At 38.9% G+C, this 15,066-nt stretch overlaps 1 protein-coding gene across 3 annotated transcripts in view; it reads right to left on the minus strand.

The window, feature by feature from the left end:
- Positions 1–1,895: 1,895 nt before the first annotated feature.
- LOC5569683 (protein FAM107B) overlaps positions 1,896–15,066 on the minus strand; it is a 208,839-nt gene continuing 195,668 nt past the window's right edge. For all 3 annotated transcript variants that reach the window (XM_021844125.1, XM_021844134.1, XM_021844139.1), the window contains one exon: positions 1,896–3,874. In XM_021844125.1, the coding sequence (XP_021699817.1) occupies positions 3,589–3,874 (286 nt within the window). In that variant the 3' untranslated portion in view covers positions 1,896–3,588. The remainder of the gene's footprint in view (positions 3,875–15,066) is intronic.

Genomic DNA, 15,066 nt, shown 5'->3' on the forward strand with positions numbered 1-15,066 from the left:
CAGATGCTACTCCGTTATTGCAAGAACAGCTGTACTTACACAGGGGACCAACAGACACTACTCGGGATCAGTAGCATCCTCAATGTGTCCTGGTGCTCTCATTATTATAACAAACAATAACGGCGCCGGCTGCGTCCGAATGCAGGTCAATTTGGGGATGGGAGGGAAATGTTGACGTGTTACTTGCTTTATGGAAGCCGAGGAGTCCTCTGCATTTCTACAAGTAGACACTGGGAGTTTGGATATGGGGAAGGTTTGAGTAAAGGATTCGCTTTGGTAAACGATAAATATATAATTTGAAATGAATGCGCCTAACCGGATTCTCGATATTATTCTATAAGAGCATTGAACGCCGAACAAGTGTTCGTCGCTCGCCCCACAGGAACAAGCGACAAGATGTGTTGTTGTTCAATTGGTTGAATGTTTGTTCTTTTACCGCTTTCGGAATTATTTAGTTTATCGTGGAAATTGTGTCCATTAACTCTTGTAACTAATGTATAACCACGGATCAGACTAAGCTACAGTTTTTGCGTCATCAACGTTCGGGAATATATCCGTTTTGACGTTAAAAAAGTTATATTTCTTAAATCGACGAAACTGCCATGGAGTGCAAAAAGTGCCTTGCTCGAGTAGCAACAAAAGAAGAACGTTTCGTCTATTGCAACGGTCTGTGTGCTGCGCTGTTCCATGCTGATTGTGTTGGATTGAACAAAACTGACCTGGCCGCTGTGTCACCTCCTAAGAGAAATAGCCTATGGTTGTGTGACGATTGTTTGATCGAATTCGTGCATTGGAGAGCAGAACGAAACGCGAAGGATAAAGAATCGATCGTCCAAATAGGCGTTGAGCCGAAGTCCAAACTTCAACGTGACGTCGATGAGCTAAAGGAAAATGTTGCTTCCATATTGACCCTATTAACAACGAAATCAAGCAGCTCCTTGGCCACTTTGATACATCATTCAACGCCAAGTTCTTCACGGCAACTTGATGACGTCATACGGGAAGCAGAACCTTGCAGTGAAACTTCATGCGTAGCCGGTGTATCGGAACGATCGGAGCTGTTTTCCAATACAACTGCCAGAGATGAGAACTTCGCTTTGTTGTTATCGAATATCGACAGTAGCGTTTCTGAGCATGAAGTTCAAACGATGGTTTCTCGATGTTCAGGCGCCTGTGATGCTGAATGCCAACGTGTTAAGAAGCTAGTTCCGCAGTGGGCCGATACCATAGTACTTTGGACTACATATCTTTCAAAATTGTTTTGAACCGCAAAAAATAAGTCTCTTGCTATGGAATCGTCTACATGGCCTACGAATGTTAGATTCCGAGAGTTTAGAAAAAGACAATGCACATGGAAACCTAATTAATTGTAGTTTTGTTATTTTAAATGATTGTCATTTGTATTTAAATTTAAAGAGTTTTGTCTTTTTTTTTCATTTTGTTTGTTGATTTTGTGTTATTATATATAATGTTATATGTATTTGAGTCGCTTTTTTAGTAATAAGTATATATTCAATTAGACTGCAATAAGTCCGTTGAATTATTCCAATAAAAGATAAAGATAGAGATTTTCAAGATCAAAGGATCAAACACTACTAACGCGATCCGCGATACTATTCCACCGTGGTACGCGAACGACGCGCGACATGTTTGATCCTGCCCTCGTCGCTCGCCCCCGCAAGAGCAAGCAACCAGGTCGAAGGATCAAACACTACTCTTTACAATGACGAACTTATAATATTTCGCATTTTCGAAAAATAAGGGACGGTCTAATACACACTCAACTGGAATTCCAATTCCTGGTGTGGCTTCGGTCTATCTTTACCTTAAAGTATTGCTTAACATAAGTGTTTCACGAGTTTTCGGCATGGAATGAGTTGCTCCCAAGCAATGTATTCAGTTAAAATGTTTATTTTTCCTTGTACGGACTGCCGACATCAGCCCCTCAGAGCTGCTTTGCACTACAATACACTTACACACCGGCCGTGTTTAGTAATTCGTCTGTTATACTCCCGCGGTTGATACTACGATCAACCCAAATCACAATCACTAAACACACATTCTACAAACTAGCTTGAATTGTTGTTAAATTAGTAATTATCAATTAGTGCATAGTGTTGTTACTCCTGTTTGTTTGAATTATTAATGCTACTAATCCCATTGACTGTTGTATGGTTGTGAAGTAGTACCGTAGTGGGATATAATATGTACCACAACAAACGATCAAGTTATAGACTTCCTTCCATGCTTGCCTCTAAATACTATAACTGGCAAAATTAGTAATTATGTAACGCATAAACTGTTTTGTCTGGTTTTGTCGTAACTTTCTTGGAACTGCCAGCAGAAAAAACACATTCACACTAGTGTAGTTAGTTATAGTTGGTATGCAGATAGGGCTTAACATCGCACTATCATGGTGTTTGAGACGAGAACGCGGAAAAGTAGTGGTTTATGGTGGTCGCACATTGGTTGCTCTATCCTATATATGAAAATTGTCTGTCTCTCCATCTAAATACAAATCTCTACTAACAAGGCCAAATTCGGGTTTCTAAAAGTCTTTCGGTGTGATTCGGTGTCCTACTCATTTGTGGTAAAGTTTGCCATTCTTGATGGGAGATGAGGTTTTTGGGGCGCATAAGTGGGACACGTGTCTATGTTAACTTCTTTACATTGCTTCTACTTTTGTTTCGAGTGGGAAATTCCGAGGTTTGAATATTCCTATATGATTAATGCTGTTTGTTACAGTAAATTCTAGATTTTTCCAATGTGTCAGTATGTGAATCGTGTGTAATGCCTTACTCTATTTAGCAGTTCAATCGATACTTTCAATCAGCTCCTTTTCGAAGGCCGTCTCTTTAACTTGATTTTGTATTTTGTTTTTTCTCTTTCTCTATTACAACATTACAAACTAGACCACATTAACACTAGCAGAATATGGTATGTAATTTAATATGATGCTTACAAGAGTTCCTTTTAGAACTGAAGAAGATGCATTCAACTCTTTTTTACCAGTGAGAAAAGAATATTCAAAGGATTTGCTTAGTTTGATGATACTTTCAACGAGTGCTCGGTGTTTTGTTTGTTTGGTTATCACAATTTTGCTACAGTTAGTATGCTTTCAAAATCCTTCTCCTTGTTTAAGAGAACATAAATTTTCTTCATCTTACTAAATATACATTCAACAGATCGATCTATCTAAAGCATAAAAGAATTACAAAAATAACTCATTAGAACTACTTAAAGCATTTCGCCTTTCTCGCTTTTTTGTTTTTGTATGTATGGTTTTGAACTCATTCCCGATTAAAGATCCTTTGCGCCAGGCTGGCAACGGATCCTAACTTTGAGCACGTTCTGTTCCACTATTCTGTTGCATCTCTTCTGTTTCATCATTAGTTTAAAATAATCGCTAATCAGATTGATTATCTCCTTCGTAAAACAAACAGAACGGAAATCATTGATATCATTTATCACTTGTCTAGACGTTTAAAACTTAAACACTAAAAACACTAAAATTACTTTCGTGGGTGTTTTTCTACTAAAAAATAAACCTTAACGCAACTAATCTGGTTTTGGGCGCCGTGCGGCACTCTACTTGGAGTAAACCGCTTGGGTGGCGCGCAGCTTGGCACGCGCATTCAGATACTCCGGGTTGATGGAATCCGGCTGATCCTGTTGGGAGCCGGCGGCCGCTGCGGCGAGGTTCTTCTGTTCGAGACGTGCCGCCCGCTGCATTATCACCCGGCCGAGCTCGTTGGAGATGGTGTGCTCCTGGGCTTGCTGTTTGGCGAGGTTCTGGGCGGCTAGCACCTGGCGCTCCTTTTGCTTCTCGAGCGCCTGTTGTAGCTCCGACTTCTGATTCAGCACGCTTTTGCCCCTGGAATGGTAAATGGAGGGAAGGGATATTAGTGTGACTTGAAAATCATGCTAGATGTCATTGACTATTACTGAATCGTTCGATTGTCATGTAGTGCATCGTTGGTAGCAACTAAAAAGGATCTTAAGAGACCTCATGTTTAAAGAAAAGAAACCCAAAAGAGACCAAACAGTAATTGAAGAGGCCAAGCAGGACCAAAATGTAATCAAAAAGGAATCAAGAAAACAAAACAAAAATCAAACGAAATCTGCCAATCTGCTAACAAACTCAAACAAAATTATGTGATAACAATTTTCGAAAGGATTTGAAAGGATTTATCAGAAAATCTGAATAAACGTTCAACTATTTCTTTTTATTAGTTCCTTTAGGCGTGACTACAAACATTACCCCAGAGTATGTATTTCGTTCAAGATACCTTCAAGATTACATCCTGATATTTTCCTTGGGTTAACCGTAGTGGCGAACTTACTAAGGATGAAAAGCCACGGTTATTAAGAAACATAATAATGAACTTAGGATAAACCCTGGAAATTACTACTTACAAAGATTATTATTATTTTTCCACCGTTTTCAGCCAAAGGCTGCACAGACTGGACAATCACGAACATTATGCAATGGACAACACAGAACACCGAGTAGCCCAGTGATGAATTTTTCGTTTGACGAAAAGTTTCCACCGCCTGGAGCGGGAATCGAACCCACGCTTCGTGGCACAATACGCCTCAACGTCTGACGCCGCTAACCGCACGCCACCAATCAGTAGTTCCTCCATAGACTATTTTTGAAATATCGATTGGAGGTTCTGAGTCCTCCACACACTTAATCGCAGAATTTCATTTCGGTAAACTTAAATGACGAATTCAATCGGTAAAACATATTTTTACTGAAATCTCGTTCAAGTTTGACACATGAGCGATATTGACAGATGCAGGTTGACGAAAATCGGTAGTTTACATAAATAACTGAGACTCGGTAATCTATTTTGCCACAACAATCAGCAAACAAATATTTTTACTGAATTTCGGCAAAGTGCATCTGTCAAATTGAGCTACGGAAACCAACATGTGCTTGAAATTTTTCAAAATGTTTTTGGAAGGAAAAGCTTGAGGAGAGCGCCTACATGTAAGTATTCCGACAATTTATTGTATTATGGCAAATAGTTTTTGCACATAAATGAATCATTCAGTTGAGTCGGCAATAGTAACAGCTTTTTTATTACTTTTTAGGTATATTCCTTGGATTCTTCTCCTCGCAATGAAGTACAGCAAAAAATGGTCGTGCTGCTTTACTATTTGCTTCAACCGTGAATGCACAACATGCTGTCATATTCAGTGAAAAATTGAATATTTACAGTGGTGGTAGCTCATTTTTAAATGCCATAGTGTATTTAGTTAAATAAAATGGTTTTTCTAATTGAAATTTATGTGTAGTTTTTTTTCTTCTTTTTCTTCTTCCAGCCAAGAAAATAAACGGTTTGCCGAATTTCGGTAATGGTGTGCCGATATTTTCGGCAATGGATTACCGATCTCTTCGTCAGATTTTGACAGCTGGGTTGAATTAACATTTTACAGCACAATCGGCACTTTGAACTTTTACCGAGATTTTTGACGAAATCTTAGCTGTTGGGTTCTCGGCGATTATTTTTGCCGGCCTCGGCAAAATAAATTAAGTGTGCAGGAATTCATCCAATGATTCTTTCAACCAAGATTGTCGGTTAGGCCGAGGCTTTATTAAAGAATTCAACTACACTCCAATCTCTTTTTACGACCACTTTTCTACGACCGAAATTCCGATTGTAGATTGCTTTTATGAATGATCAATATCTTGAAACGAAATCAAAATAGAGGGTCATGATGTTCAGAATTATTTTTCAGTAGATTAAGGGCTAACATGAAGTGGTCATTGAAATGCAAATTTCTGCCACTAGGCGGCGCTAAAGAGCATCGACATTTGTTTTTTTCTGATATCTCATGATCCTGACTACTTGGAAAGCTAGCGTCTACGGTAAAGTTGCTCAGCGGCTCAAGCTCTATCAATATTGAAGCCACTAGATTCGAATTTTAACCACCAGGCGGCACTGGTGAGTATGAAACTATTATTTTGCGTTTGTCTCAGGATCATGACCGCTTAGAAAGATGGCGTCTTCGATGAAGTGGTTTAGATTGATGTTTCATAAAGTTTCATGCACACTAGCGCCGCCTGGTGGAAACATCTAAAATCTCTTCACTAAAATAATAAAAGTCCATGAGCTACTGAACAACTTTGTCGAAGACGCCATCTTTCCAACTGCTCCTGAGATATCCGCAAAACAAAAGATTCATTCATTTCATTTATTTAGTTAACACTGAATCAACAATTTCACGCCACAATACTCGGTTCGTGGTCGCATCTCTCCATCCTCGGTTCTGCCCCACGCTCGCACAAATCGATACGCACTTGATCCGCCCACCTCCACGCCTTCTTGTATCAACCGGATCCGAAGCGAACACCATCATTGCAGGGTTGCTGTCCGGCATTCTTGCAACATGCCCTGTCCATCGTATCCTTCCAGCTTTGGCCACCTTCTGGATACTGGGTTCGCCGTAGAGTTGGGCGAGCTCGTGGTTCATCCTTCGCCGCCACACACCGTTTTCCTGCACACCGCCGAAGATCGTCCTAAGCACCCGACGTACGAAGACTCCAAGTGCTTGCAGGTCCTCCTCGAGCATCGCCCACGTTTCAGGCCCCCGGCCTTATGAGCGTTTTGTGCATGGTACATTTGGTGCGGGCGTGAATCTTTTTTGACCGCAGCTTCTTCTGGAGGCCATAGTAGGCCCGACTTCCACTGATGATGCGCCTGCGTATTTCACAGCTAACGTTATTGTGGGGCCCAGATAGCCGTAGCGGTAAACGCGCAGCTATTCAGCAAGACCAAGCTGAGGGTCGTGGGTTCGAATCCCACCGGTCGAGGATCTTTTCGGGTTGGAAATTTTCTCGACTTCCCAGGGCATAAAGTATCATCGTACCTGCCACACGATATACGCATGCAAAAATGGCCATTGGCATAGTAAGCTCTCAGTTAAAAACTTTCGAAGTGCTTATAAGAACACTAAGCTGAGAAGCAGGCTCTGTCCCAGTGGGGACGTTACGCCAGAAAGAAGAAGAAGTTATTGTCAGCCGTCAGCAAGGATCCAAGGTAGACGAACTCGTCGACCACCTCGAACGTATACCCGTCTATCGTAACACTGCTACCTAGGCGAGCCCTGTCGCGCTCGGCTCCACCAGCTAGCATGTACTTTGTCTTGGACGCACTCACCACCAGTCCAACTTTTGCTGCCTCGCGTTTCAGGCGGGTGTACAGGTCTGCCACCTTTTCAAATGTTCGGCCGATAATGTCCATATCATCCGCGAAGCAAACAAACTGACTGGATCTCGTAAAAATCGTATCCCGGCTGTTGAGCCCGGCGCTCCGCATAACACCTTCTAGCACAATATTGAACAACAGGCACGAAAGTCCATCACCTTGTCGTAGTCCCCGGCGGGATCCAAACGAACTGGTATGTTCGCCTGGAACCTTTACACAATTTTGCACACCCTCCATCCCGTCGCTCTTATCAGTCTCGTGAACTTCCCGGGAAAGCTGTTCTCGTCCTCGTCGTGCTTGATAACGTCCCACGAACTCGTTTACAACAGGTGACAGACGACGGAAGATGATCTGGGATAATACTTTGTAGGCCGCATTTAGAATGATGATCGCTCGAAAGTTCTCCCAATCTAACTTGTCGCCTTTCTTGTAGATGGGGCATATTACCCCTACCTTCCACTCCTCCGGTAGCATTTCTGTTTCCCAGATAGTGCCTATCAGCCGGTGCAGACAAATGGCCAGCCACTCCGGGCCCATCTTTATGAGTTCAGCTCCGATACCATCTTTACCAGCAGCTTTGTTGTTCTTGAGCTGGTGAATGGCATCCTTAATCTCCCTCAAAGTGGGGGCTGGTTGGTTTCCATCCTTCGCACAATTGACGAAGGCATTTCCTGCATTGTCTCGACCTTCATTGCCTGTGCTTTCAGCGCCATTCAGGTGCTCGTCGAAGTGCTACTTCCACCTTTCGATCACCTCACGCTTGTCCGAAAACGCTTCTATCCTTATCCCTGCACATCTCTGCTCGCGGCACGAAGCCGTTGCGGGATGCGTTGAGCTTCTGATAGAACTTACGCGTTTCTTGAAACCGACACAGCTGTTCCATCTTCTCGTACTTCGTCTCCTCCAGGCGGCGTTTTTTCTCCCGAAAGAGGCGGGTCTGCTGTTGCCGTTTCCGTCTACAACATTCCACGTTCTACCGGGTCCTTGCTGCAGCATGACCACCCGCGCTGCATTCTTCTCCTCCATAATCTGCCTACATTCCTCGTCGAACCAATCGTTCCGTCGACTCCGTCCCACGTACCCGACGTTGCTCTCAGCTGCATAGTTGATGGCTGCTTTCACTGTTCTCCAGCATTCCTCAAGAGGGGCTTCATTCATCTCACTCTCTTCCGGTAATGCAGCCTCGAGGTGCTGCGCGTATGCAGCTGCGACATCCGGTTGCTTAAGGTCATGCCGGGGCGGCCGTCGGTACCGTCACCAGATAGTGGTCAGAGTCGATGTTAGCGCCACGATAGGTCCTGACGTCGATAATGTCGGAGAAGTGCCGTCCATCAATCAGAACGTGGTCGATTTGTGATTCTGTCTGCTGTGGTGATCTCCAGGTGTATCGGTATGGAAGGCTGTACTGGAAGTAGGTGCTACGAATGGCCATATTCTAGGAGGCGGCGAAATCAATTAGTCGTAAGCCGTACTCGTTCGTCAGCCGGTGGGCGCTGAGCTTTCCAATAGTCGGTCTGAATTCCTCCTCCTGGCCAACCTGAGCGTTTAGATCTCCTATGATGATTTTGACGTCGTGGCTTGGGCAGCTGTCGTACTCGCGCTAGCGGCAGTTGTTCAGCAAGACCATATTGAGAGTGATGGATTCGAATTCCTCCGGTCCGGACTATTATTTAATTAACATTTTGTTTGTCTTCGCTGAGCATAGAGACACAAATACAAAACTGATTAATTGACAAGAAATGCTCTCAGTCAATAACTGTGAAAATGTTAAATGATCTGAGACACAGTCCCTGTTCCAGAAAAAAGTAGAAGATAGTTGTAAACAGGATATTTCGAATGAAAAGCAGAGATATGGATGAAGGGAAAATATACGATGACATTTTTGGAGATGCATTCATGAAAGGTCAATCTTTTATTACAACAAGATACTGTACTATATTACATACTATTTGGGGTTATGGCCAATTCGATTTCAGGAGAAGGAAAGAAGCAGGAAAGAGAAAGCTGATTAAACGTCAGAGAGAAATACTTGCGCAGAACAAGACATCCTTGTAATAATTAAATCCCGGCGATCGAGGATCTTCTCGTAAAGGGAATTTTCTAGACTTCCCTAGGCATAGAATATCTTCGTACCTTGTTTTGGTTGCATGCAAGCTTTTAGCTGTCAGTTTTTGGAAAAGAAAACTCTTAGTTAATAACTGTGGAAGTACTCATAAGAAATCTAAGCTGAGAACAAGGCTGTTAAGTATCATGACTGGCTTGCGACACTAACGGAACAAGTCTTTTCACTGTCACTAGTCGAAACTATATTTCATGTGCTCACTTCGTCAAGTCGCAATGACGGAGCTCTCACGAGAGCAACTTAAATGTTGTTTTGCTATTAAATTGTTTATCTCATTTTGGACAGTTTGGGGAGGTAAATGTGTCTGATACGTTATGTCGATATCTTTCCATGATTCTAGCAATACATTCATAATTTGAAAGTATGAATGTATTTTGCATAATATTTAAACGACATATAGATATATCACAATTTGGTCTCGCATATACTGCCCATAGAGGTATAACTGTCCCATATGAAAAATAGCGCTCGAAGTTTGAAACTTGTCTTCCTATAAAATGTTCATAATTTTCTAGTACATGTCTTCATGCAATAATCAGTTGACAAAACCGCACAGATGACTCATTTTTCTTCTATTGATTAGCAAAAAATATACACTTGAACATAATTTACGTTTTGGAGTTGCTATTTGAGTCAAAAGTTTATATAGATACTGTTATGCCTTTATTTTTCAATATAGGACTGCACCACTTTCATATTTTCTACAACATTTTCAAACAAACTGTATTATTTTCATACGCATAGTAAGGCGCCGTCCGCAAATTAAGCTCGTAAAAATTTGAAAGTTTTTTATATAAAAAGCGTCAAGGAGGGGGGTCCAAATTTGCCAATTTCGGAGTTACGTAATAAATTGATGCTGCCTTAAGTATATATTTGAATATGTATGTTGCGACCAAAATAGTTGTGACTCTAAATACTTTCATCTTACCGATTTTGTCGTTCATAGTATCAAACATGCAATAAAAATAAGTAGAATGAATTTTCGGAATATTATATAAAAGGTGTTATTTTTCATCATCATGGAGTGGTCTTTGGAAGGACGTCTTGCAGGCTAACAGAAACTTAAATTACTCAATTATTGTTAATTTTAGACGAGAATCGTTGCATTGTCACTCTAATTACTTAATATATTTATTTTAGGTTCATTGAAAATTGATTTTTTTTCTCTTATAAGCAAGTGAATTCAATTCGCAAAGCAATTAACATGTTGTTTCTATTTTGTTGCTTTGCGAATTGAATTAACTTGCTTATAAGAGAAAAAAAATAGCTTAATTCAGTTCCAAATTAGGAAGACACTCTCTTAAAAAAAAGTTACACATAATCGGGATTTTCTGAACCAACACACCAGTGTGTAATTCGTCCCCTTGATGCTGCAACTAGATAACTCGAAATTTAAAATTTTTGACTTCAATATGTCAAAACATTTTTCTTAATTAGATCTGCAAAATATCCACAGGTCTTAAGCGTGTGATTCAAAATACACAAGTTAAAGATTATTTTTAAATCATAATCACTGCGGTTAACCATCACCTTGTTAAACGGTCATACTTTCAAAGTTGCACATCTCAAAATTTTGATTTTCGAGTTATCTAGTTGTAGCATTAAGGGGACGAATTATAACGCATGCTGAAGCGGAGATTCTTGATGTGTCATATACTGCCCATACTCGCATAACAGTCCCATTTGAATTTTCATCACTTTTGATATTTCTTCGTGAATCATGTTTATTATAAGTGTACTTCTAGATATCATGCCTAAAATCGTATTTTTGTATGGACGAAATGCGAAAAAAAATATCAAATCAGGTGCGTCCCATATTGAAAGTACCCGCATAACAGCCCCACTAGTAGTTTACGATGAAATTCAAGTAAACCTCTTCTTGTTATGATTTCTTTAATCTTGGCTCGTAATTTTCATCTTCTAAGAAAAATAAATACTACAAATTACAGTATTTTGAATCATCTTTATTCCATAAAAAATATTGTTATTGCTTGAAATAACTTATGATGCGATAAATGATAAAAAAAATATCTCAATGTTAATCCTTATGAGAGTCTAAACTAAAAATAAGATAAAACGCTACCCTTCAAGTCAAACCTACAGCTGTCATTGCTCTCGTCTTCTGACCAATTATCAACGAAATCTTCGGTAGGTTCATCTTCCTAAGATATGGAGGGGAAGACTTTTTGGGCCAACGTGGGAATACGCAAATTACCACTACAGCGCACTGGTATCGTCAACTGGTCAAACTATGCATGAGCCATATCCAATGCTGACAAATTAATAGATCCAATAAGAAGGTAGCATTATGGGTTTCTAAGAAATGTCGAATAGATCTGCCGAAATGAAGCTAAATAATACTTGCCCGCCTAGGTACCGTAAAATCGGGTGTAATTGATCAGAAGGGTGAAATTGATCATCGTATCACACGATTTTATTTATGCGTAATGGAGCACAAATATCAATGTGAGCTGGAGTAAATGAACGTTGTTTGTTGTAACTATTGTCGAATTGTGTGTTGCGAAGTTTTTTGCGTTGAAGAATGTTTATTACTATAAAAATAATGTAAAATTTCAAAATCATGCACGGTACAGTATTGACAAACACTTATAAACTTCTATTTCTAAGCAAGGATTTGAACATGGTATTAACCTGAAAGTTTGTGACGATGCTTGAGATATATCCGCAAACTAGATTTCATCACCAAAACTCGTACCAATTAGCTCAAATGATTGAAATAATTGAATTTCTGTTAGATATCATTGATTTCCTTATGAAATTGCATACATTTAGGCGTTTCCCGCGTAATTCTTGAAAATTAACTATTCGTTATTTATATAAATATGGCATTGTTAAGATTTCGACAAGCATATTCGGATTCAGGGAGCTCAAATTTATCATGTAAGGTACCCCGGGGCAAGTGAGAATCTGGGGTAAGTGGGGCGTTTCGTCATAGCTCAACTAGGAAAAGTTAAGGAATGTATTTAGTACTAAACATATTGTTATTTTTATTACCATGTTGTTCATGTAACAGTTGTCAGTTCAGCGCCATTTTCAACTTGCATGACAAATTGTGACACGTTTCACGTCTTGCATTGACTCGCAAAAAATAAATGTGTTTTAAATCAAATTTCCATCAGTAAGCTATAATTTTTAGTATTATTACAAGCTGCTAACGATAAACCAGTATTTTGTTTTCATTTCATATGAAATTTTCGATGGTCTATCTTACCCTAAAATATAGTTGTACCTCGGGTAAGTGGGACCTATCAAAACAAAAACCAGCATCAAAACTTTTCGTACACGTTTCATACATTTTGCTAGAGAGTAGCACAAAAACATTCAAACAAATGATTTTTATCAAAAAAGATCAACCTCAAATTACGTAATTGCATAAGAGGGAGAAGAGAAGTGTTATTATTCTTTATTTTTTAATTATTTTTTTATTTTTGAAATACGACTTCAAAATTGAACAAACACAAAGTTGAAATTTGAAATGCATCATGAGAACGATTACTTTTCTATTTTAATTTAACTTAATTTATTATTTCTACCAAATTAAGTAGTGATGGAAAACAATTCCATCCCATAAGGTGGTTTTCTGCCATGCATATAAATAATAACAAAACATATTTATAATTTCGTCAATTATTGATTGTTTATGTGCTACATTTTAATTAACAACTTATAAATGATATATTTTGAACATGTTTAATTCCTCTTTACGCTTTTATTGAGGAATTTTCAGTTAATATTAAATGTGAGGTGACATACTACACAGAAAAAAATATTTAATTTTCAATGTGATGTAAACTGAGATTTACTGTAAAAATAATTCAAATTCGTGTGTTATTACAGCATCATGTAAATTTAAACGAATATACATTCAATTTTCAACTAAAAATGGTTGAAAATTATATGATCGCGTAAATTTAAAGTGAATTCAATTGAAAAATAATGGATTGGTCGTTGAAATTTACGTTTATTTTGATGCTCCAAATATGTGCATGAAAATAAACTTAAATTTACAACATATTTTAAACTGTGTATTAAATAAAGGGTTTCTTCCTAAAACGTAACGTATTTTATGGTTGATCCCTTATGAACATCAAATATGTACTTAAAATTAAAAATCTATGACTTATCAATCCTATTATTGTAATGGTTGACTTACTGATGTGGATTGACGCATGAAACTGGATGTGTCCCACTTGCCCCGCTTAGCGAGGTAACTGCGTCCATTGGCTCATTCTAAAACTTTCTTCTAAGGTTTTCACAATTTTGAAATTATTCGATCAGTTTCATGCACACACCAGCAAATATGTTGCCAAAACGTGATTGTGTTGTTGGATTTGAAAAATATTGACATTTGAAAATTTTATTGAACAATTTGTTTGAACTATCGTTTTTTTCGTTCCCACTTGCCCCGCGGTACCTTAGAGTTGTTTTGAAAACTAACAATAATGGCATTGACAAGTGATCAATTTCACCCCGAAATGAGATCCCCTGATTTTTTTATTTTGGAGATATTTTTTAACACTAAAATTACATTTGTTAGAAAATTTCGGAACATGAATCGATGAGGCTCACCTTTGGACTTGTTTTCCTGCATTTAGTTGTTTGGCAATGTTGACATTATAGAAAACAGACTAAAAAAACCGTGAAAACTGATCAATTTCACCCGAAATTACGGTATCTGTGTTTCAAATCCAATATAAATGTGCTGCAGGTGAAACCAGAGTACCTTTCGTATCGGCCAGCCGCAACGCTTTCATCAAATCCAGGAATGTATTCAGGATTGTCACTATCTACCGTTTAGTTTAATATTTTTCAAGAAGTATTGCAACTAGAAGATGAGAGCACTAATAGTAGCAAAAGTAAAAGTGCCTTGGAATCTATAGTAAACTTGGCTTTGAATGTGTCAAGGTGCGCGATAACAAAGTAAGCGAGTCCTAAGTAATGGGACTGGTATGAGCCATTTTACGAAGCAGGTCAAATGACAGGAGACCTGAGATTTCGTCAGTTTTCGCGATGATGATGGTTGATGACTGTGCGCATTTCTAGCATAGCTTTTCATACAGGCGAAAACTTGAATTAAGAAAATATATTAAAATATGTCTGATCACAAAAGTGCCTTTTTATGTGCAATATGGGTAACAAAGAGGTAGCTGATACAATGACTAGGTGTAATGTTGCAGTAACGAACATTTTTGGATCTCTTTTTTGTCATTTTCTCCATGTCACCGTTTGGTAAGATGAGGCGTTGTTGAAAATCACGCTGGATTTAATCCCAGGTCTCCTGTCAGTTGACACCGTTGCGGCGATCAGCTGTTCCGAAACGTCTCGTAAAATGGCTCATTCGGGTATATTTGAATATGATGAGAAAAGTACCGTAATCCGGGGTAACATTGATCAGTTTTTAGAATATTTCTTGAATATTTAATTCAAAAATGCAAATGTTCTGATTTTTATTTTTCTAAAACAAGTACTGCCACCCATAGCTCGTGACTATATACTGTATTTTGGTTTTTGAAAGATTTAAGCATGTTTAAAAAATGTTTTATGTGACTTTTTCATTTAGCTGATATGGGGTAACATTGATCATCTATGTAAACAACGTTCGGTAATAATGAAAATGTCGTTACTTACTTAAATCAGTGCCCCTGAAGCCGAATATGATGTCCAAACGCTTACATCTAATTTACTTTTTGAGTTATTTTAAAATTA

Source organism: Aedes aegypti, chromosome 1, assembly GCF_002204515.2.
Source record: "Aedes aegypti strain LVP_AGWG chromosome 1, AaegL5.0 Primary Assembly, whole genome shotgun sequence".
NCBI lineage: Eukaryota > Metazoa > Arthropoda > Insecta > Diptera > Culicidae > Aedes > Aedes aegypti.